Here is a 22,968-nt window from a genome sequence, read left to right as displayed (position 1 = left end):
TTAACATTCGATGTGAATTTAAGGGGAATTTGGCAATTAAGCGTCAAGTGTTCTTCCCCTCTTTTTAGCAGAGCGATCCGACCGAGGAGCGGGCATCACTGCGATGCGATCGAAACGTTCGCCGGTTTTCGTTGGACTGTTCAGATGAGCTCAGGAGCTGCACTGCGACGGTCGCACCTCGAAACTTAGCGGGATTTTCAAGTGTCAAAAACCGACTCTTTTCGCGTTTGTTGAAGCTTTCGAGCCAACGAAATACGTGCAAAGTTGAAGGCTCATGTAAATCGGGAACATAAAGGACCAAAAAACCAAGCTCTATTTGTTTTTGCCCTCTTGTGTTTTGTCAACGGAACGACTGTTTGTTTTTGTTTTTTCAAGCCGGCGACAGCCAACGAGTACGTAAAGTGTGCAAATTTGAAATTGAAAACTAACCTGTGATCCTAAGTTGATGTGATTGTTGTGAAAATATTGCCAGGCGTGCAGAGTTAATCTCGCACTAGCGCAATTTTGTGATAAGAACTAACCAAACCGCTAAACTGCGAAAGCACTTGCATATTTTATTCCCATATCAATGGGGCGATGGTCTTCCGTTCAAAATAAAACGAATATCTCCCCTGGCCTTTCAATCAATCACCTTGCTCGATTGATCGAAAGATCGAGAGTGTTGATGTGCAGATTGAAGGCTTAAGTGCAATTGAAAACGGGCAGCATTCTTGTGGGAAGTGCACAGAACAAAAACAGATAAGCTAAATTAGCAAACATAACTTTTTCGAAGGCGGACTCTTGAAGGAAATGATAATTTGGGCAATCCCAAAACTAAACTGATAGTGCCAAGATTATTCGAAAATTGTTCGCAAAACTAATAACTGCAAAGCTACCGCGGTAGGGTATCTGGGATGCCCGCTGGTCGGCTGTACTTGACATGTTCGTTTTGGCGCGCTCGAAAGGCGTGAAAGTCATTGTCCAACGTTGGCCATTTGATTGCCAGCTCCTTGGAGCTGTATGCTGGATGCGGCGATCTGCGAACTGGTAATGGAGTGGACTGCAGTGGAGTGGAGTGGAGTGGAATGCCTGACTCTCCAGCATTCATACATATAGACACACGATCGCCTCATCGGAATCGAAATTCTGTGGCTCTCAAGTAGCTTCTGCTTCTGTTTCTGACTTTGCTGCTTCATCTGCTTGTCCTGATGCTCATGCTGCCGGTTGTCCGGCAGCCTGCGTGTCTCGCTGCGCTGCCCCCTCTCCAGCTCCGAGTCCTCCAACCCGAACTTCAACTCCCTCTCCTCATCCACCTCCACCTCCTGCGGCACTTGAGTCCACTTGGAGACAGGCGTTTTTATCCGCCTGTTGTCTGGCTCCCCTCCTTCTGCTTCTACTCCTCCTCCTCCCACTCCCTTTTGCCACTCAATTGGTGATCGTTATCATCGGTAGGAGTAGCAGCCAGGATTAATGGGCTGCGCCAGTCTAGAGCATCACGAATAGGCCAACACCCTCTAGGTCAGCTGTCACAGCTATGACCTACACGGGGAAAATAATAATTTTATAAATAAGGCAAAATAACCTTAGGCTGATGCACTAAAATCCAACAGATACTTTCGTATCTTATAGATACTTTAATATCTTGCAGATACATTTGTTCCTACAGATACTTTCACATCAATGCTCAAGGAGCAATATGCTTCCAATTGGCAAACTTCCATAACTTGATAGGTATTTAGCAAGTCGATTGTGGCCGTCCTGTCTGCATTATTTACCCAAGGTGTTTTTGTTGGTGTTTCACACAGTCGCTTGGTGTTACTTTGTGTGTGCGAGTGTGAGTGTGTCGCTGTTGTTTCATTAAGCAAACAGATCTGCAAGTGCCACTTGTTGCTGTTGTTGTTGTTGTTACTGGACATCATTTAAATCGGTAGCCGGGAAAGTTGTAACTCTCCTCACTCGTTCATTCTTGCTCATTTGGCTTGCTCTTTCATTCGAAATCCTTTTAGCCGATGACTTTGTCTTTTCGAGTCAACAAATTGCTTGTACTCTCTATACTACACAGGGAGAAACAGATGATATGTTTGGCTATTTTCTAAGCACTTGATCCTATGTCTGATCTGGATATACATACATAAATATTGTGTAATGTCTCGGTTTCGAGACATTTGTTTTGGATAACTGCATGGGCAATTTGGAATCGCTTGGGTTTCTTTTTTCGGTGTATGTCATTTTTTACGTTGGGATTGTTTATGAACTACTTGCCTCTCGCTTGCACCTGCAGCACACCATGAATGGCTTGCTGTCAGTGTGCGATTTCCAGTGGCTCTCCTCCGCCCCCACTTCCCTTTCCAGTCTCAGTTCCATCCCACTCCACTCGACCCCAGTCCACTCCAGTCCAGTCGAGTCCACTCCACTCCAAGGGGCAGCTTCTTGTTCTCGTTGTTGCCTTTTGTCGTACCTTGTGTGTGTGTTTGGGTTCTTTTTTTATTTTCACGTCTCATCGTCGAGTATTTGTTGTTGCCCCTGTGGATGCTGCTTCTTTATTTTCTTGGTAATAAGGTGTGAGAAAGGCAATAATCGTAAAGAGCTAACAAATTGTTGTTGTTGCTGCTGCCGTTCCTACTTTGATTGCTACTGCCACTCCACCTCCTCCGTCGCCGCCATCTCCTCGTCTCTCTTCTTTCACGCTAAAATGTTAATCTGTCCCTTTTCCTCCAGCTGAAGCAATTATATCGTTGACGACAGCACTAACAATGCATGGCCATCTTCATCCTCATTCCATCGACCTGATATGGAGTTTGATATCCACACTTGCACACACTGCACTGCACCTGATCCTCTCACAACACTCGAAGGGAAAGTAGTTGAGTGCTTACTAACTGCTCAGCGTAATGGTGCAAAGGGGTTAAGTTAATGCTTATGTGGATATACATACATGTACATACACCTTTATGAATATCTCCCTATTAATTGCACGCTGACTAAGCTTTCCTCAGCCGGCGCTGCGAATGCGCCTTAGCTGGAAATTCCAATTCCGATTCGGACTTAGATTGACCATGAGTGGGACTATCTATGCGCCGGTGCCGGCTATCGCCATCATGTGCTTCCTTATCGGCCGACCGACCATTAATTAGCACGAAATAAAAATAATTTCAAAACAAAGCGTGAACATCGTATTTATAGGAAATCGAGGTCTGGCCCGGTCCCGATCCCGAGATCCCCACACGATCCCGATTTCGAATCCAATTCCAATTCCAATTCCACTTCCAATCTGTGATGGCCATATGACGTTCCTGTTTATGCTCTACATATGTACATATACATATTCATATTGCGTTGTAATTTGCCAGCTCCATGCATTACTTCCGCCTACGATTTCAATTACGAATCGGATATACACATCGGATATATTCATGCCTGTACGCTGGGCATCCACAAGAGCAATTAGCTCACTTAACGAATTCATTTCCCAGGGGCCGTTTTGCAGATGAGCTTGGAGTTGGATTTCGGCGTTGCTGCCCGATCCCAGAGCACAATCTCTGAGAGTCGCGCTGCCCGATGTCATTATCTCCAAGTAATTCCTCATAATCGCCATGTTTGATCTTATTAAGACAGCTTAACTTGTTTTCTTGCCCATCATCGTCGTTTGCCCTGTCCCCGGATCTCGAATCAACCCATTCATACGTGATGGACTGGACGGACATGGACAGACAATGCTCGATCGATCGCTTGTCCAGCCGCCAGTGGTGCTGTGAGTTTTCTCAGTGATTTCTTCAGAGCCAAAAAAGCCCCTATTTTAGCGGAAAGCCAATCTGCTCTCAGATAAAGCCACTTTAAAGCTAGGCTTTGAGGAAACGCGAATTCTTTACTCAGGTGAATCCATAACATATGTATATCCCTGAAGAAGAAAAGAAAAAAGGTCAAAGTGGCATCACTGGATCTCTTTTGTCCGCTCACTTGTTGGCCGTGTTAAACGTCTGGCTTCTGGCTGTCCGGTCTGCCGTGTAACAAGGCTGGCTGGCCGGCTGGCTGGAGTTGGCCCTCGTTGACTTGGGTAACTTCACACCGGGCAAAGTGCTAACGACTTTGTACCTGCTCTTCCTTCACTTCTGCATCATTTCGAGAGACTGCCCTTTGGCACTTCAATCGGGCCAAGCTGAAGGAGCTGGAGTTGAAGGAGGGGGTTTCGCCGAGGGCAGGGCATGCACCGGAATGGGGACACTTCAGTTTCTGGTTGGCAGCTTCGCTCTTCGGCTATGTTTTATAACTCACTTGTGACTGTTGAGTCAAAATATGTAGTTTGACAGCGAAAAAAGTTTAAGCGATTCAATCACATATATACATATACATATGTATATGCACTATTCCTGGAAATCTAAAGTGCTAGCACACAGACTATTCCCAATCCCCTCCAGCGACTAGATAATGCCCGCGTCCAGAGCAGCGAAACCGAATCGCAAATAGATCGCGGGTCTGCCAATATGGCAAAAGATAAACAAACTGCATGGGTGTGGGATTGGCAATCAGTGATCGGCAATAAGCAATCAGATATCGAATATCTGGCGGGGATTGGTTGCGTGGTGGGGGTGGTCTGGCCAGGCCATAATGCACTCACTGGCAACGTTTACTTTTAATTTCAATCTCCGTTTCGGTTTGCTTTGCCAGCTGGGGAAACTATGACACATCAGGGCATCGGCTGCCTGGTCAAGTGGTTATATCTGGTGCTGATCGTGCACACGCTCCTCTGCATCGGCCAGCTCGAGTGTCGCCAGCAACACCACAATCGGAATAACAATAACAATAACAGAAGAGCGGACTCATCCAGCTCAGAGGAGGGCCACGGCAACACCAGCGATGGCCTGGACAACATCGCAGATCAGGACACCAGCATCGTTGGCCATGACCACCAGCCGCGTCGGGGCCAACGAAAGAAACATCAGGGAGGTGGAGGCAGCGGCGGCGGCGGAACGGGAGGAGGCGGTGGAAGCCGGCACAATCGCAACGAGGAGAGCGGCATCTCGTTGTGGATCAACGAGCAGCAGCTCAAAATGCTTACAGGTTGGTGGTCACTAAAGCCTATATCCTTGTCTTCAGAAAATATGGATACGGCATTGAAATAAAGTTAGTGTATTGTACCTGGACGTACATGGACATTGACCCATTTCTCCGCTTCCACAGCGCTCTACTTTCCACAGGGCTACTCGGAGCGCCTGTACGCCATTCACAACAGCCGGGTGACCAACGATCTGAGGGACACGACGCTGTACAACTTTCTGGTTATCCCATCGGAGGTCAACTACGTTAACTTCACATGGAAGTCGGGGCGCCGCAAGTACTTCTACGACTTTGACCGCCTGCAGACCATGGACGAAAGCATCTTGAAGGCGCCGACTCTGTCCATTCGCAAGAGCGGACGCATTCCGCAGGAGCAGAAGAGTAAGTAGAACGGGCTGCTGCGGCAGCGGCGAAGATTGTCAGTGTGCGGCAACGAGCCTCATCGCAAGCCAGATTTTAGCATATTCCTGCCCTGCACCGGCAACAGCTCCGGCACCGCGTCCTTCAACGTCGGCCTCAAGATCCAGACGCGCCACAACAAGCCCCTCTCGGGCACACCCATTCGCCTCAACTTCAAAAAGGAATGCGCCCACAGAGGTGTGTATGATATAGACGCTTCCAACCCTACTTCACTAACAACTTTGCAAGGTAGTGTATATGAAATATCAAGCAATGCTTTTATCTAGTCGATAGTAATTGTAAATTAGCATTATACATACATGTTGTGCACACTCCTCCCATCAGCCATCCATGTGCCATCCTAGCATGCCATCCCCGCCCGCACGATTCCATTCCATTCGATTCCATTCCCCCACGTAGTCGCTTTTCACGATTCCTCTTCACCCAGCTCTTCACTCTTTCCACAGCACTAAGTTACTCGGGCTATCAAAGAGAATCTGGCGAAAGTAACTACCTAATAGATATTATCATTTATTCTAGTCACATGGATTTATAGTCTTTATGAGATATGTTATATGCAACAGCAAATTTAATTGCATTCATTCTTGAATTCGAAAATTCTTCAAATTGGTTCAAAATTCGTCGATAGTAAATTATGGATTGATAGCCCCCAAACTGAAATAATTCGATACGATCTACCCTCTGCTCCCACGCCAACCGCTTTTGTATCTATCTGTCAATGATCTATGTATCCACTGTCCACTCCAACCTGCCCCTCTTTGTGCTTCCGATGTGCTCCGTTTAGTGTGAGTCCAAATGTGACTGAGTGTTAAAATGAGTGTTTATGCCTCGTGACCTGCGAACGATTGAACTAAACTAAAAAAACTTAAGCTCCCGATCCAGAATGCAGCTTGAAGTGCGGCAAGAACGGCTACTGCAACGAGCACCATATCTGCAAGTGCAACGTGGGCTACACGGGCCAATACTGCGAGACGGCCTTCTGTTTTCCGCAGTGCCTCAACGGCGGTAACTGCACGGCGCCGTCGGTCTGCACCTGTCCGGAGGGCTACCAGGGCACGCAGTGCGAAGGTGGTGAGTAGACGCGACTGTTATGGACATTTAGCTCTATCTTTAATGCTTAACACGGTTAGCTTAGCGGAACAGATCATTTGGTTTTGCTATATACAGGGGGCCCAACTGTCCCAGCCTAGATCTTCTTCGAAATGGCAATGGCCGTCTTGCATCCGAACTTGATTACCTCGGTCATGGCCTGGTAAAAGGGCGCTTGCTCGGCACCGTGATCAATGCCCGTGTCGTGGTGCTCCTGCTCCTCGTCCCGGAACTTGGTGATGGTGGCCAACAGCTCCTGCAAAATCATAAAACGTTGTTTGTTCGTCCGTTGCTTGGGGGAGTCGCAAATGGTACTTACCTTGTCCGGGTTCGGGGCCTCCATTATCTGACGCAACTGGTCATTGTAGTGTTCTACGATAACCGTTTCCACTGCCACCGTGCAGGCCATGGCTGCCTTTTCGCCCATGAGGGCGGTTCCGGCGCCCAGCACAAATCCGGCCACGTTCCAAATCGGCGTCATGATCGTTGGACGCACGCGGTGCTGCTGAATGAGCTGCTCAAACTGTTTACGATGCTCCTTCTCCTGCTCCCACATGTGACCGATGGTCTTGCCCAGCGGTCCGTGGCCCAGAATGGCCATTTGCCCGGCGTAAATGCGATCTGCTCCCAATTCGCCGGCATGATCGACGCGTATAATCTCATCTGTAAGCGCATTTGGACGTGGACGCAGCGGGGTGGCTTCAGAGCTGCCTCCTTCGGTCGTGCCTGCTGGTCCTCCTCCAGTTGCTGAGCTTAGCCAGCGCATGGAGAGCAGGCGTGGCTCGGGCCGGCTAAGACCTCTTCTCAGCATTCCATCTGCGTAGGAGAGGAGGGTATTACGATAAGCGATGATTAAGCACACTTGGGGCAAAATAACTGGCCATTATATAAGAATGAAATGTGTCTGGCGCGCAACTAATAGTATCCCTTTGTAATCAACAGGTATTTGCAAGGACAAGTGCTTGAATGGCGGCAAGTGTATACAAAAGGACAAGTGCCAGTGCTCCAAGGGTTACTACGGCCTGCGTTGCGAGTACTGTGAGTAGCAAATGGCCCAACTCTAGTCGAGGCGATACACTGAACCTTTGCCCTCCCATTTTCCTCACAGCCAAATGTGTGATCCCCTGCAAGAACGAGGGCCGGTGCATCGGGAACAACCTGTGCCGCTGCGCTCACGGACTACGAGGCGATCACTGCGAGATCGGGCGCAAACAGCGCTCCATCTGCAAGTGTCGCAACGGCACCTGCGTCTCCCACAAGCACTGCAAGTGCCATCCGGGATTCTATGGACGCCACTGCAACGGTCGTAAGTGCAGCGTTGAACCTGGAATGTCCGGGGATCAAGATGTGGCTATAAATTCGCTAATCCGATCGTTTTCAGGCAAGCGACGTCATGTCCACCGAAACGATGACTCCAAGTTCTAGGGCTACCGGCGCACACGATCAAATGTAATATTCATTCAACTTTTCACTTTTCTACTAAACAAGCACGACAAGAACAACAGCAACAGCGACAAAAGGAAGAAACGAAAATAATTCTAATTGTGATACATTTTTTTTGTAATTTAACATAAAATTTTTAAATAAAAACAAAATCTAAGAGTTGATGCGTCGTGATCTAGCGAAGATTTCGAGGGCCACTAAGTGCAGTGTACTTACTCATTGGTAATTTGCAGCTCTCCACGAGATGTATTGTGTTTAATAAATAAATAATTAGGTAAAGTGCAATTCGCCGAATTGCCGAGCACAAAAACAATTTGCGTTCTGTTTATTTTTGCGCAATCCAATCCAGGGATGGGCAATCCTCACGTGCCTGCCACCTGTATCGCACCACGGCCGTGAGTCACGCCATTGACTATTGACTCAAACTGTTCATTTATTTATTTTTTATTTTCATATTATTTTAATGATAGCAGCAACTCCATGGAACCTCCGAACTCTATGATTTAGCTTAGATCAAAAGCACTACGAATTTGCAGCCCTGGCCGATCAGCCGACGATAGGCGTTAGTCACGCAATCAGCTGTGCAGGGCGGACAAACGATAACAACTAATAATGTTTGGGCAAACGTTTTTTTTTTTTTGCTAATATTTAGTTTTAAGAGATGGCCAAACGCTATATTCTCTGAGTAGACCGAGATTAACTTGAATGCCTTAGATTTTTTAAAGTATACATTTTTATAAAATTCTATAGGATGGGCAAACGATGTTATTGCGATTTAAAAAGCATTTTGAAATAAGTAAACTTTTTGATTTTCGAAAAATCATATCCCAAAAACTGGAGGTGGGCAAAAAAAAAAAACTAATTGGTGGGCCAACATGGGCAAAGATTCCAGCTTTCAAATTTCAAAAATTCAATTTTTCCGAACCCTGCTTCTTTGAGCTTTGAGACGGCGTTGGCATCAGAGTTAGTTCATGTCCATCATTATTCCCTGCTACATTACATCAGAATACATAAATTGATAGCTACTACTTCAGTTAACACAATAATTTAATTAAATTAAGCCAAAATCAGTTAGTCTTATCTTACAAATATCTTACAAATGTAGTAAACATGATCTCATAATTATGTTTAAAAAAAATGCTTTAATAGTTTGAAACTAGTACGAAATATGCAATATTGGGGTCCAGTAGACATAAAAAAAAAAATAATAATAATAATGTTGTGGTGTTAGTGTTGATCCAAGTTGTTGGTTGCAGGGCGAACAACGAGACTGTTGCGGCGAACAGGTTGAATAGACGTCCCCGACAATGTTGAAGAAGCCGGTGGCTGTGGCTGTACCTTATTCTCCTGGCGGAATAAGCGGAGCAGTTCGCCAGGATTAAGCGTTTTTCGCCGCTTTGTGATCCGCACCAACGACACAGGTTCCTCCACTTCAACCCCCTGGCTGCTCTGCATCTGAACGCCAGTCGACTTGAGTCTGATATGCAGACGCGGAATGGGCGGTCGCTCTACCTTGGCCATTAGCTCCGCATCTAGCGCAAGCATACATTTGTCGGATTTGTAACGTGTATAGCGAAGGCTGCTTTTTGTGATAATCAACCCGTTCTGGAATTGGTAATGCACCTGACTGAGGTACTTCTTCAGATCGCTAAACGTGTGTACGTTCCGGAAGCTTTTGATATCTTCCCGGTGGTAAGTATAGCAGTGCTGGATGTACTCATCGAAACCACCCGGCTGGGAGCGTGTGCAGAAATGGCAAACCTGGAAGCGGCTGTAGTGGTCCAGCATATGGCGCAGCGTGGTCAGCTCATCGGTTGAGTTGAACATGCAGAAGGAACAATGGTATATCACTGGCGACACTAGCTGCCGGAAGCAGAAACGCTCGCCAGGCTTGCAGTGCTCCACTTGGCCGTGCTGGCCAATAGTCTCCTTCGTTGGCATAACCACACTGCACAACCCGCACTGGTAGTATTCGTTAACAGCCCCACCACTTCCACTGGCACTGAGCAGCATCAGGGCATCAATTTCATCATCTGTTACGTGCTTCAGGTCATTGGGCAGGTGACCTATCTCACTGATGTGTTTCGCAAGATCCTGCCTGTTTTTATAGCGGTAGTCGCAGTAGGCGCACTCAAACGGTTGAAGAATGTCCGCAGCCACTATGTTCCGGACAGAGTGTATGGCAAGCAGGTGCTCGCGCAGTACCTTTGCGTTGCCCTTAAATCTCTTGCACTCGGAGCAGAGCAGCAGCGGCTGCACGCGGAAATAGAAGGGCTGGTCCGGATGTTCGCGAGTCCAGTGCTGGGAGCGTAGGTCCGGCAAGTTGCTGTTTGTCCCGCCGCAGTGTGTGCATGCGAACTCCACGATTTTCTGTAGCGGAATAATAATGAGCATAAGGAAAAAAAAATTGGAACAGGAAATTTGAACTCCGAAATTGGGCCTGCATCAACCACACTTCACTTACCGCGTCATCATTTTCGCCGAGCTCGTCCGTCTCGTCCTCTGAATCCAGCAGGTCCACCACTTCCGTTACAATCCGCCTCTGGTTTAGCGGCCGGAATACACCCTCCTCACTGTTCAGGATCTCCTTCTCAGGCTCCACTTCGATTGGGGTACCCATCTCCCAGCTTACGCTGTTCGGGATTTCGTTAAGCACGCGTTCGAACTGCACCACTGCCAGTCCGAGTTCATGGGGATGCATCTCGTGTATGTGTAAGGCGACCTGGCGTTCGGTCGAATGCCCAAAAATGCAGTGGGGACATTGCACCGGTTTGCTCGACTTATGCTCCCTTTCGCAGTGCGTAGCGATCTTCTGGAAGCTGCTGGCCACCTCGTGACAGGTGGTGCAGTAGAAGCCTAGCGTCTGCTTGTTCTTACACACGATGCGCTGGTAGATTTGCACAGGCTGCACGTCCCTTTCCGGGTGCTCGCGAAGGATGTGTTCAATGAGCGCGGTGGCGAGGTTCCCACCAAATTCGCAGTACGGACAGTGGTACTGGTAGTTGCGTTTGTGAACGGACGCCGCATGGGCCATGATCTGCACGGTCGTTGGAAAGTACTTGAGGCACAGGTTACACGTGTACTCCATTAGAGCCTGACGCGCCAGTTTAGCTAAAGAGTAGGGATAATAACACTTGAGTGGGCTTTTTCAGATGAAGGTCAGTAAAATTCAAAACTTACGCGCCTTCAGCCAGCGGGCTTCGGTCGTCTTGTTGCTGTCATTGTGGCGGTGTACGATCATGTCCACATTTCTTGTACTGTGACGTTCCTGGATGTGCCGCTCGATGAAACGCCTGCTATTGTGACGTGAGCAAGCGCCGCATTGGAAGATGTACCGCTTATGCATTGCAAGATGGTCAAAGTACTTATCTATGCCGAACTGACCCTGGCAGTTCTTGCAGTGCGGGCACCTTACCACCTCTGAGTATTTGTGGCTAGTCACCATGTGTTTGCGCATCGCCGATTCCGAGAAATACAGCTCGCCACATCGGAGGAAGCCACAGCGGTAGCGTTTGTCCGGGGGCACATAGCTTAACGGTGGCTTCGTGGGCTTGTGGGTTCCAGGAACTACTGGTTCCGGCTGATCCGGCTGCTCCGTCGCTGCAGCACCACTTTGTCGGGAAGTAGATGGTCCTTCCGAATCTTTGACTGGCTTCGGCGGGGCCTCCACCACACTCGTCGGAACGATTGGTACCGAAGAGGTTGCTCCTGCAACTGCTATCAAGTCCGCTAATTTGAAGGCTTCCCGAAGGGTCTCCTCCTTGTGCTCATAGAGGTGGATCTGCATGTTAACCCTTGACGTGGTTGAGAAGGGGCACTCCGTACAGTAAATCGGTCGCTGAAATGTTGGCTGTGATGGCAGGATATGCACCTCGGAGCTGCGGAAGTACGTCTTTGTGCCCGAACGCCGACGGTCCATTTCATCGAACAGCTTGCGTTGGAAATTCTGCATCTGGAGGTTGCCAAATGGCTTTTCCACGACGGCCACGAAGAACTCGGTTTCTACGCTCTTCTTACTCGCGTCGGGCTTCACGGGCAGTCGCACAAACTGCAACTGCGCGTTAGGCCGGCAGTAGGCCTTTGAGTGCACCGTGCGCATGTGATATATCATTATGCGCTGGTTGACCGATGTGGCCAAGCAAATGCCGCAGAAGATGCTGTGCCGGGCGTGGTACTGCTGCAGATGCGTACGGAGTGCCGGCGGAAGCATCGACTTGGTGCAAAACTTGCATTTCACCAATTCGCTGCCCTGATTAGTGCTACGGATGTGGTAGCGCAAATGGTTTACAAACTGCTCATTCGTCAGCCGCACGATGCAGCCCTTTTGGGGACAGGCGTACAGTTTATCCTCTGGTGGTGGGATGCAAGGAATAAAGATAAAGCCTAAGTAATTTGAAAGACATTAGCATTAGTCTAGTTCACTCACCGCTGTATCCGGTGCACTCTAAAAGACCCAGGATCACATCAGACAGAGTGACTTGAGTTTTCGCAGGAACACGGCCACTTTCCCGCTGGCTGAGCATATCCCGGATTTTCTGGCTAACAGATGGTGGTCCAGTTGAACTCTCCAGTTCGGAGCGTGGTGCCAGGTCGTGAATGATCACTCCATGGCGCAAGTAGTCGTCCACATCGATTGCCACATGGGAGCAGTACGCGCAGTTCAGGTGACCGGTGCTGCTGAAACTGTAGCTGTGAAACTTTATGTGCTCCCGCATGAACATGAGCTTGTGAGCAACGAAATTGCAGTTGGTGGCCATGCACTTGAATCGATTACGATTCTCTTCAACGGCGGCAGGAGCAGGCGACTCCTCTGGCAGGGGATCGTTTACGACTGGCGATAGCAGTGAGTCAGCCGAAATCTGAGTTCTGCTGAAGACCTGGCTGATTTTCAAGCCCAAGCCACTCGGATAGCCAACTATTACGGGCGTCTGCTTGGCCGGTTCCGTTGACGGTGAATCGGGCTTGGCGCAAAGGAACTCGCCCAGTCCGGCGGCTTGAAGGTCAAACTGCTGATTGGGTGGCCGTGGATCCGCCACCAGCAAATCCCTTAGCATCCCATTTCGCTGATTATCATCATCACTGACAACTATTGCTACCGGTTGGCTCTTTTCCGCTGGCGAATCCACAACAAGGCGATCGCCAGTGAAGCGTCGAACACGCAGTTTGGGAAGCCCAGGAACGGGATCAGTTTCTGATTCACGCTGATTCTGGCAGGATTCAATAACGGCTGGGCTATCAACCGCAGATGGCTGAGTAGGAGGCAGGGTGGATATGTCCTTTATGTGCACGTCCCTCATGTGGCGCAACTCTTCGGAAATTGTGAGATTCGTTTCCGTTGCCGTGAGTTTCTGATGGCACATGCCACATTTGCCGCTCCATCGAACAAGAGGGTGTTCTAATGCAAAGTGATTCTCGAGGCCTTCCAGCTCATCGGAAAAGAGGAAGGTGCAACCCGGCTGCACGCAGTAATAGGATGCTGCCAAGCAATTTTGATCCTCGCCTGAAGAGGACTTTTGAAAGGCCACATTCTCCACCCGTTTGGATAGCGACTTAGCACCTGTAGATGTGGATGAATTCCCCGGCTCCGGCTCCAATGGTTGCATTGTTGGCATTAGCTCGCTGGGATCAGGATCATCGTTGTCGCCGTCGCTGTTGGCGTTGCTATCGCTGTCTTGACTCCCATTCGAGGAGAGCACAGCTCTGCTGGATCTGGGAAATTTGTTTAGGCGCGAGCAGAAGCGATTGAACACTCTGAAAATGCTCTTGCCGGATTTAGAGTTGCGATTGGCAGTTTCCAGATCCACCCACTCGTCGGTAAGCGCATCATCGTCATCATCACGGTAGCCGTTTTTGTTAGTTGTATCCACTTGCTCTGAATCATCATCCATCTCATAGTCGGACGTATCGCTGCCAATACCATCAAGTACGTCCCCAGCCAACTCGGCTAGACTGACTTCCGCTAACATAGAAGTAGCCGTCTGGGCAGTGTGTGACTGAAGGGAATCCACTACTGCCTCCACTTCTAGCTGTTCACCTTCACCTTGTGCAGATGGAACGGTAGGCTCGAGGGCTGGGAGAGTAGGCTCCAGCTGTTCTGTGGCCTCACTGAGTAGCGTCACAGGCTTTTCGTCTACCATTAAGCTCCTATGTTGAACGGACTGATCCAAGACTTCTTCCAAGTCCGTGTCCATTTCAGAGCTCATTAGACACTCATTGACCACCAACACGGGCTCAATTTCTGGCGGAGGCGGCTGTAGCTGCGGCACTTCCGGCTCTTCGTCAGCCTGGGTCATGTTCTGGTCATCCTGCTCTTCTTTTTCGCGCTTCAATAGACTTACGGATTTTTTTACCATTTTCATGAAGCGACTGTTTGTGTTTTTTTGCTGTTTCTTTTTTTTGATTGTGCTTTGAACTCCCGAAAGTGCTGCACTTGCTTTTGACTTCGGTTTGTTTTTTTTAATTCCATACCCAACGGCGCTGCCATCCTTATTCGAATCTGCAGATGGTACGTCCATTGTGTCGCAGAGCACCAACTCCTCGCGCTCGACACTTTGCAGTTCCTCCATCGTTAGGCCATGCTGAACAGTAAGATGCCGGTCCATATTTTCCTTGCTGTACTGCATAAACTGGCAGATGTGGCACACCTGAACAATCATCGGTAGGCAGACGGCTTTGCTACTTAGAGGCTTCGCACCCGGCCCACAGGATGCGGTGTGGACCAGCAGCCTACTGAGGCGGTTCTGCGGCAGATTACAGTTGGAGCAGTAGTGACGAGACTCGCCCATATGGGCGGTCAAGTGCTCGATCAGGCCTTTTTGGCAGAGCAGCAGTGGCTTCTGGCAGAACGGGCAAGTGAAGTGCAATGTGTGGATGCCGCGTTGTGAAACCCAGTAATCCGGTCGATTTCCACGCCCGGCCCGCAGCTCTTTAAGCACATCGGGTGGCAATCGTGCGGCATAGTGCTCCTTATGGCAAATCATATAGTGACAGAGTGGGCTCCTGCGAACAAACTTCGAGCAGACGACACACATGATGACAGCCTTCGAAAGGGAGTGCCATTCGGGATTTATGTTAAGAATAGCTTTTTTCTTTCTTTTCGGCTTACTCTTTAATGGCTTTGTTGTTTGCACATCCACTTCCTTCGTCTTCTGTTCCTTCATCTTTTGTTCATTCAACTTCTGTTCATTCAACTTCTGTTCCTTCTTCTCCTGTTCCTTCTTCTCATGTTCCTTCTTCTCCTGTTCCTTCTTCTCCTGTTCCTTCTTCTCCTGTTCCTTCTTCTCCTGTTCCTTTTTCTCCTGTTCCTTCTTCTCCTGTTTCTTCTTCTCTTGTTCCTCATTTTCCTGGTCCTTTATCATCTCCATCAATGCAGCACATCGCTTTATCCTAACACGGCACAATTTTGGTTTTCTTGCAACCAAGGATGCATTAAACGTGGCACGGTTGATGCCACTTTCGGATGATCTGATGCCTTTGCCCCTTCGCGCCGTGTTTCTGACGAATATGGAACTAATATCCGATACGGTGGAGATGCTATCGGTTCGCGATACAGAGGACGTCCGGGAATGCGAGGACGTCCGGGAATGCGAGGAAGTGCGCGCGCGCGAGGATGTGCGCGATCGCCGGGTACAAGCCCTGCGACTGGTGGCCCGCAGCACTTCCTCCGAGTAGTACATTTGCGCAATGTCGTCGTTTAGCTTGTCCAGCTCGTTGCGCTTCTTTCGCGGTTTCGCGCGAGGCTTTTGTGTCGCTATAGCCTCAGGAACGGGGAGTGGCTCTGAGGACATTTCTTCCTCCTCCATTTGGGTGACTTCCACTTTGTTCTCTACCTGCTGTTTATCAGGTTTGACACTGACCTCATGCATCTCCTGTGTTTCCAAGCGAGCCTTCTTAGGCTTCATCTCCACATCCTGTGTTTCCTTCTGAATGGATTGCCTTTTCCGCTTAAGATTTGGAGTGGGAATAGGATCTTCATCAGCACGTGTTGAATCTTTTGCAGGTGCATGAATCTTTGCCTTGGTAGCTTTACCCTCGCTGGCCTTTGGCCGCGACCTGTTTATCTGGCCCAAGCCAAAGATGTTTCGGCTCAATTTGGTCTCGTTAAAAGAGGTCTCACATCCACGAGTGCGACGTTTTCCATTAATAATGTTTTGCGTGGACACGCTGCAGTTGTCACTAGTTTTCTCGAACATGATGGCCAGGTTTCGGGCGATCTGATTTCCGCGTTTCTTCTCCGGCAGGTCCTCGTAGGTAAAACTAGAAGAAGGAATTTTATCCTTGTCCACCATTGGCTTTATATACGTAGGAGCCAAGGAGTTGCGCCGCTGCATAATTCGGCGTAGGAATTGAACTGGGGGCCCGGGGACCTCCTCGTCATCGTCCTCATCAGTTGCCTTGTTTTCCAAGATCTTTTCTTGATTGTTCTTCAAGCCATCATCAGGACGAACCACTAGTGTACGGGCAATGGGACTAAGGACAATTTTTATCTTGGAAATCTTTGGCGGCTTATCCTTCTCACCAATACTCTCTTTCTGCTCAGTCCCTTCTTTCTCCCCAGTACTCTCTTTCTTCCCAGTACTCTCTTTCTGCTCAGTACCCACCTCCTCCTCAGCACTCTGTCTTTCCTCAGTAACCTCTATCTCGACGTCAGCGTCTTCAGTTACTTTCATGGTGGATTTAATTTTGTTGATGGTATCATCCTCAGATTTTTCATTGGCAGGCTTTGGCTCCCGCGTTGCGCAGTTCTTTTTAGTCGGATTTTCCAACTTTTGAACTTCATCATCTCCCCGTCGTTTTGGTGCAGCGTTTCCGGTAGACGAAATGGGAGTCTTTATTCCAGTTCCGGACATTTTACGATTTTTGGCAAGGATGTCCAACTCCTCGCTCACTGACTGGGCCTGTTGACTGTCCTGAGTGCTGGTAGCTAGCTCTGGAACTGGAGACGAGTTAGTCTCGCTAATAGGCGGTTCATTTTCCACATTGTCTGTATTTTCCGAGCTTTCCTCACTGGCCACGCCATTCGAGTTCACAATCTCGAGGGGTTTCTCAACCTTTGTTTTCTTTTCAGACTCCCTGTTCAGTCTCTTTTTCTCCTTTTTGTCGGACTTCTTCTCCTTGTCGTTTGCCTTCTTATCCTTCGATTTTTGAAGCTTCTCAGACTTATCCAGATTGTTCTCCGACATCTCATTGCCCTTACCTACCATGTCCTTATCCTTAGCCTTATTAAAATACCTATCTTTATTCTTATAAGTATCTTTGTCCTGGTTGGCATCACAGCTTTTGCTTGCGGAGGAATTTGAGGGGCAGCTTGGATTCTCCCCATTGCCATTGACTGGACTTGTTGAGGTTATTGTTGCTGCCGCTGGGAGGGTTTTCTTCGGTATTCGAAAGTCTAGCTTCTTGCTTAGCGCCCCGAGATTAACATTGCGGTAGGAGGTGTCCAATTCTGGAACCTGAGTCACTGCGATCGTCGACTTCTCCGCCTTGCTCCCCTCCGCCTTGTTCTTCTGTTCGGCGGCAAGCTGTTTACTTTTTCCTTGGGCTTCGCCCTGCCGCAAAACTTCGGTTTCCAATTTGCTTAGCTCCGCCGCAGCCTTAGCCTTGGCCTTCGCCTCAGCACGGGCCTTGGCTTTGCGGTGTTCCCCATATGTGCGTGGCACGTCTGTCTGTCGTCCAAAGCCTCGGTTGTTGTGACCGCCGCGAAATCCGCCCCTAAAACTTTGCGATCCATTAAAACCACCAGTATATTCATTCCCATTCTGATTGCTAGGAAAGGGCGATCTTGGGTTTGGACCGTTTCCATATTGACCTCCAGTCCAGTTGGACATGTATGCACTTCCATTGGCGTTAACATTCTGATTATGATTATGATTATTATTATTTTTACTATTAGTTTGCCCTCTATTGGCTAACTCTTCGTAACCGCTGTAGATGTTTGTAGGACGACGCGGGTCACTGGAATACGGCGGAATTTGTGCCTGTGGCGTCTGCTGCTGTTGCTGCTGCTGGGAGGTCTTGCTCTTCCAGATACGAGGGTCACGTGGTTCTCGGGAATCAATGCCATAGAAGGACCTGGGTTCATGTGCCAAAGCATCCCCAAAAGCTTGAGAATCTACCGAGTAGTGTTGCGGAGCACTCCGGTCTGTAAAGGCGCTTTTTCCCAGGGGAACATTTGACAATGAGGCCCACGTACCGGTCTTCATACTCGGTGGCGGCGGAATAGGCGAGGGAGTCCGAATAGGCGCCGGGGATTGCAGTGCCACGCTCAAGTCGTTGTCTTTATTGATGTTAGTTTTAGGCTGGTTTATTCCTTTTCTGCCGCGTGGATCATTTGAGTTAGAGGCCAGTGGAGGTATGCTTGGTCCCGTTCCTACTCCATATTGCAAGGCCGCCAACTTCTTGCGGGCTTCCTCAAGCGTATTTGCTGGACTTGCAGTGCTGGCACTGACCAAAGCTGGTATACCCTGTACCGACAACGACATGGGTACGTCTTTTTTGGACTGCTCTGGGGATGCCTCCTGCAGAGGAGCATGCTGCACAAGCGATGTGCTCCGTCGCTTAAAATCTGGGTTTTCTGCTCTTACCGGATTTTCTGAAGAACGGCAGGTAAACTGTGACGATGTCGTATAAGATCGCCGAGAGAAGTTAGTCTCTAGCTGCTTTACACCGTTAGTTTCTTTATCAGTTTTCTGCTCGCTAGCTCGCTTCTTCTTCTCTTCAATTAAGGACTTCTGCATGACAGCCAGAAATCCACGACTGCCACGAAGTGAGGAATGCTTAAGCGCCGCTGATGTTGGTTCTGGAATAGTTGGTGTTTTCGTATCCTGAACTACAGCTTGAGGGGAGGTATGTGGTTCTGTTGGGGACCGCTGCACCTCATCTGATGCCTTGGCGCTGGTAGTTTGTGGGATGTTCAAAGCCTTTGAAGTGGCTGGAAAAACTGAAATCTTCTTGGCAGAAACGGAAGAAGTGTTCATTTTTGAATTTGAGCAAGAGGCTTTTGAGTTGCGCTCCAATTCTTGTTTCTTTGGCTTCGGTGGATAGTCCTTGGTAGCATCTGATGCGGGGTTAAGTGAACCATTTATCCTGCCATTCGGATCCAAAGGCTTTGGATTTGTGGAAGCCGCTGAGGGAAGAGATGAGCCGTTCAACAGGCCACCCTTATCTGAGGGTGGTGGCTGTGCGCTTGACTCGGAGGAAGTCGACGCGATGGAATCATACTCAGTGTTTTCACTGATATCAATGATTTCGCCAGTGTCAATTTCAATCCTCTACAGACCGAAAATTGGGATTAGAACATGAATAATGTGGTCATAGCTGTGGCGCATACTTGACTTACCGGTTTGAATCGTGTCTTTAGCTTATCAATGAAGATCTCGATCTTGTTAAGAGTGCTTATCGATACATCCCTGAAACGAAGGAGTGGCTATGATGGATAACCGAGTTTGGTGGTGGTCCCTTGGTCCATGACTTACTCGCGATTCAGCAGATTAACCAGGGCATCCAGACGATGGCCCTGAACCTCGGACATAGTCTCCTGGAAGTCTAATCGCACACGCCGAATAAAGGGCACAAACTTACGGATCTCCACCAGTTTGGCCTTTACCTGCTCCTGCATTGAGGTATCGCAGCTCACCACCACCACGTCGTCCTCGCTATCCTCCATTTTGCAGCAGGCCCTGTTCTGTCGATTTGTATCCGACTCTTCTGCGGGTGTTTGGTGTTAATTATTACTTGGGTTAACTATGCGGCATGGTTTCAATCTCTGCACTTCCTACCACACTTTCAGCTCAAATCACTCACCGAATAAACACAACTAGTGCGCCATGAATATCCCTCAAAACCGCGACTTCTTATATAAGAATACGCAATGTATAAACAGAAACAGATTTCTATTCATTTCTAAACCTTAATTAACGTTTCTAAAGAAGGCAGCACAAAACGGCGTCGTCAAAGGAATGACAACAACAACTGTGGCGCCGAGTACGAGGCGGGTGGTTTCAATAACAATCGATAACTCCAGAGGGAAATAAAATATCTTTATAGTACGTTGCGATGCAGCCCGTTAACAAATCAACCAACTTCCATTACTAAATTCCCTAATGTGTTTTAAAACAAACAAACAACAAATCAAGTAACTAACAAATTTCGCCCAACGGACTATCGATAATGCTAAAGTGTCATCACTACTCGCGCACCCACTCATTCGAAGTGAATTCGCCGCAAGAGACAGTTGTGTGCGCTTGGCAGTGCCCAAGTGTCATTGTATTGGTGCGTAAGACGATCTATATTTTCGCTGTTGTTATTGTTTTTGCAGACTAAACAATCTTACGGCGTTGCGATCGACGGCGTAAATAAAACAGCAAACATGAGATATACCCACTTCCACACACTTCCCACAGAACAAAGTGGAAGCACAATAAAGATATAAACGGCAAGCGTCTCCCTAGTTTTCTACGAAACGATGACCACACACACATTTAAACTTTCAGCGACTCTTGCGCATATCTAAAAGCCCAAGGAAGCCAAGAATTCTAAATCAACGTGGCAGTTCGCGCTGATCGAGAATACAACAGACAGTCTAGAAGAGCAACATAGATTCCCCAACTGAAAACATCCAACCCTATTATTGTTGATCATTTATCATATTTAACCTGCAATATTACAATAAACCTGCAATATTGGTAAACAATGTACATACGTTAGAATAATAATAACTAGCCGAGTTACAGTATGTACGTCTGTCCGCGTTTCTGCCTGTCCGTATAAAAAAGATTTCGAAATAGACGACCTTCGGGGATGGACCTGCGGTAATTACCTTTAGAAAGCTTTAAATAAATTTTGTTTGAAATGCAAGGCAAGGCTAATGGCGTCAAGTCTGTGAAAAAACGCTCTTTTTGAAAATGGATCATTATCCAGTCGAAGCACCTATATCTAACGTTCCTTTAGGAAGAGCTACATTGAAAACCTTCTTTATTTTTACGGAAGTGCTTTATGTGGAAGAGCTTTACCGACTTATCGAGTAGTGCTGAAAACTTCTTACGGAAAGAATAAGCCAATAGCGATCCTTATATAAATTGATATAAATCAATGGAGCATGGGAAGGTCTAGTACTTAATCTGAAAATGTGTCCGCAATGCGTTCGCGTTTTGTTCTTATCCTTCCTTTAATTCATTTGAGTAATAAAATATCCATGTTTACTTTTGTGGTTTCATTGTAGCTAGTATAGATGACCTTAGTAGGTAGAGTACAAGGTCAAAAAACTCAGCCCAGGCAACAACAACAACAAATGGTAACACTCGAATAGTGATGGGATTTATCAAGCAATACGACTTCATTTTATTTATGAATAACAAAGTATGTACTAAGGTATCCATATTTTAGTCAAAATAACTCTCTTTGTCTCGTATACTAGACAGAAGGAAGCGTTTCCGACTATATAAAGTATATATATTTTTAATCAGGATCAATAGCCGAGTCGATCTGGCCATATCCGTCTGTCCGTATGAACGTCGAGATCTCAGGAACTATAAAAACTAAAATGTTGAGATTCAGCATACAGATTCTAAAGACATAGACGCAGCGCAAATTTGTTGAACTATGTTGCATGGCGCAATCCAACGCCCACAAACCACACAAAACTGCCACGTTAATTTTATTAGTCTAGTAAATTTCTATCGATTTGCAAAAAAAGTCTTGTAAATTTCTATCGATATCAATTCAATATCTATCGATATCCCAGAAAAATTATGTCATTTCGCGTTCGCATTCACACTAGCTGAGTTAGGGGTATTTGATAGTCGGGGAACTCGACTATCGCATTCTCCCTTGTTTTTAATTCAAGGCTGCGAGGCACTGCAGTTTATCCATTCTTGGGGGGCTCCAACGATTTAGAAAAAGTTGGTCATGTGTGGGTTATAGGATAATACATTGCGGTGGAATTGATGGGGCAATCCGGTTCACCAATCGGTTTAATATTAAATGTTTTACGAAAAACTAGTCACCTCGCATGGAAGATCTTTATGGGAAAGTATTAAAAGCAATAATTGATTTTAGTTGGTTACTCCGGAGCGGAAAAAGATATTTAGGTTATTTTTTTGCATTGACTTACTAGATCACTAGACCTCTATGAGAATCCGAACAAATTTGGTCGAGGCACCGAAAAGCGAAAATCAACACTCAATTACAGGGGCAATCACATAGTACATACCAGTCCCTTTCGAACTTATAATCAATTATTTAATAAAAACTTCCTTTTCTGTTCCTTTTTTAAAAATTTTAAACCGATTGCCTATTCCAACAGCTGTTTTAAACAGCTGATATCTTAACCGTACGGAACTTCTAACTGTGCTAGTGCGCACTACCTTGATTGCTTGATTTTTGGTCGTTCATACGGACAGACGACAAACGGACATGCTGCTAGTCATGGTTAATATCGTATGTACTACATAAGGTCAGAAGAGTTTCCTTCCACCAACCTTTAAACCAACATTTTAACAAGCCAAGTTATCATTAAATCGATTAACTTATATCGACTTTTCATAGTATTGCTTGTAATACGCCATTATTGATTATAAATGTCCTTTCCGCTCTCGTCCGAGAAATGATGTGATGTGATGGAAGAACGTTTATATAAACGGCGGTTGGATTCTTCACACGGTAAGTTCTGCGGAACACTTATGCAGACACACTCACACAAACACAGTCGCAAAAGCTCGCACACATGAGTCGCAAACTCAAACGAACACAAAGGCAAACAAGAGCACGACTTTTTTGCTGGCCTGTACAATTCGTGTTTGTTTTCGTCGTTGAGGCACTTTTCCCGTTATTACAACTAACACTTGATTAGTTATATTCAACTGTACTTACTTTAGATGACTTTCCTCCGTTGTCTCTGGAGTCTTATGCGATGCTCAGCAATGTGGCCTTGTCTGCAAAGGTGTTGTCGAAATACGAGCCGATCCGAACACTTCCAACGTTGAC

The 22,968-nt window shown here is 47.4% G+C and overlaps 3 protein-coding genes across 7 annotated transcripts; 1 reads left to right on the top strand and 2 right to left on the bottom strand.

The window, feature by feature from the left end:
• Positions 1-154: 154 nt before the first annotated feature.
• On the top strand, positions 155-8,148 carry LOC117146535 (protein shifted). 4 transcript variants are annotated; one of them, XM_033312809.1, is made up of 8 exons: positions 155-392; positions 4,645-5,037; positions 5,158-5,415; positions 5,488-5,631; positions 6,337-6,525; positions 7,486-7,581; positions 7,652-7,849; positions 7,925-8,148. In XM_033312809.1, exons 2-8 carry the CDS (start codon positions 4,656-4,658, stop codon positions 7,966-7,968), a joined length of 1,311 nt encoding a protein of 436 aa, XP_033168700.1. In that variant the 5' UTR covers positions 155-392; positions 4,645-4,655; the 3' UTR covers positions 7,969-8,148. The 4 variants fall into 4 exon arrangements, with proteins under 4 accessions (XP_033168700.1, XP_033168699.1, XP_033168698.1 ...); XM_033312808.1 differs by having other exon boundaries at positions 6,325-6,525; XM_033312807.1 differs by having other exon boundaries at positions 5,488-5,682.
• Positions 6,541-8,346, bottom strand: LOC117146536 (5-demethoxyubiquinone hydroxylase, mitochondrial). The gene is made up of 3 exons (XM_033312810.1): positions 8,203-8,346; positions 6,863-7,359; positions 6,541-6,799 (listed from the first exon to the last, which is right to left on the bottom strand). Exons 1-3 carry the CDS (start codon positions 8,204-8,206, stop codon positions 6,641-6,643), a joined length of 660 nt encoding a protein of 219 aa, XP_033168701.1. The 5' UTR covers positions 8,207-8,346; the 3' UTR covers positions 6,541-6,640.
• A 762-nt stretch (positions 8,347-9,108) lies between these two features.
• On the bottom strand, positions 9,109-22,955 carry LOC117146533. Of its 2 annotated transcripts, none has more exons than XM_033312804.1 (7): positions 22,855-22,955; positions 19,461-19,692; positions 19,325-19,394; positions 12,413-19,256; positions 11,167-12,336; positions 10,451-11,097; positions 9,109-10,356 (listed from the first exon to the last, which is right to left on the bottom strand). In XM_033312804.1, the coding sequence occupies exons 2-7, from the start codon at positions 19,649-19,651 to the stop codon at positions 9,214-9,216; spliced, it is 10,065 nt and encodes a 3,354-aa protein (XP_033168695.1). In that variant the 5' UTR covers positions 19,652-19,692; positions 22,855-22,955; the 3' UTR covers positions 9,109-9,213. The 2 variants fall into 2 exon arrangements, with proteins under 2 accessions (XP_033168695.1, XP_033168694.1); XM_033312803.1 differs by lacking the exon at positions 22,855-22,955 and adding an exon at positions 19,789-19,950.
• Positions 22,956-22,968: the final 13 nt, after the last annotated feature.

This window comes from Drosophila mauritiana, chromosome X, assembly GCF_004382145.1.
Source record: "Drosophila mauritiana strain mau12 chromosome X, ASM438214v1, whole genome shotgun sequence".
Lineage (NCBI taxonomy): Eukaryota > Metazoa > Arthropoda > Insecta > Diptera > Drosophilidae > Drosophila > Drosophila mauritiana.
This window is presented reverse-complemented; position numbering and strand designations above follow the sequence as displayed.

Bases quoted from the DNA above. Each gene is read 5' to 3' on its own strand.
- LOC117146533 (XM_033312804.1), bottom strand. From the start codon at position 19,651: ATGGAGGATAGCGAGGACGACGTGGTGGTGGTGAGCTGCGATACCTCA. The intron at 19,395-19,460 runs GTAAGTCATGGA...CCTTCGTTTCAG, and splicing joins GTTAATCTGCTGAATCGCGA to GGATGTATCGATAAGCACTC. The intron at 12,337-12,412 runs GTGAGTGAACTA...TCCCACCACCAG, and splicing joins AGAGTGCACCGGATACAGCG to AGGATAAACTGTACGCCTGT.
- LOC117146536 (XM_033312810.1), bottom strand. The intron at 6,800-6,862 runs GTAAGTACCATT...ATGATTTTGCAG, and splicing joins AGGCCCCGAACCCGGACAAG to GAGCTGTTGGCCACCATCAC.
- LOC117146535 (XM_033312806.1), top strand. From the start codon at position 4,656: ATGACACATCAGGGCATCGGCTGCCTGGTCAAGTGGTTATATCTGGTG. The intron at 5,038-5,157 runs GTTGGTGGTCAC...CCGCTTCCACAG, and splicing joins GCAGCTCAAAATGCTTACAG to CGCTCTACTTTCCACAGGGC. The intron at 5,416-5,487 runs GTAAGTAGAACG...ATCGCAAGCCAG, and splicing joins CATTCCGCAGGAGCAGAAGA to ATTTTAGCATATTCCTGCCC.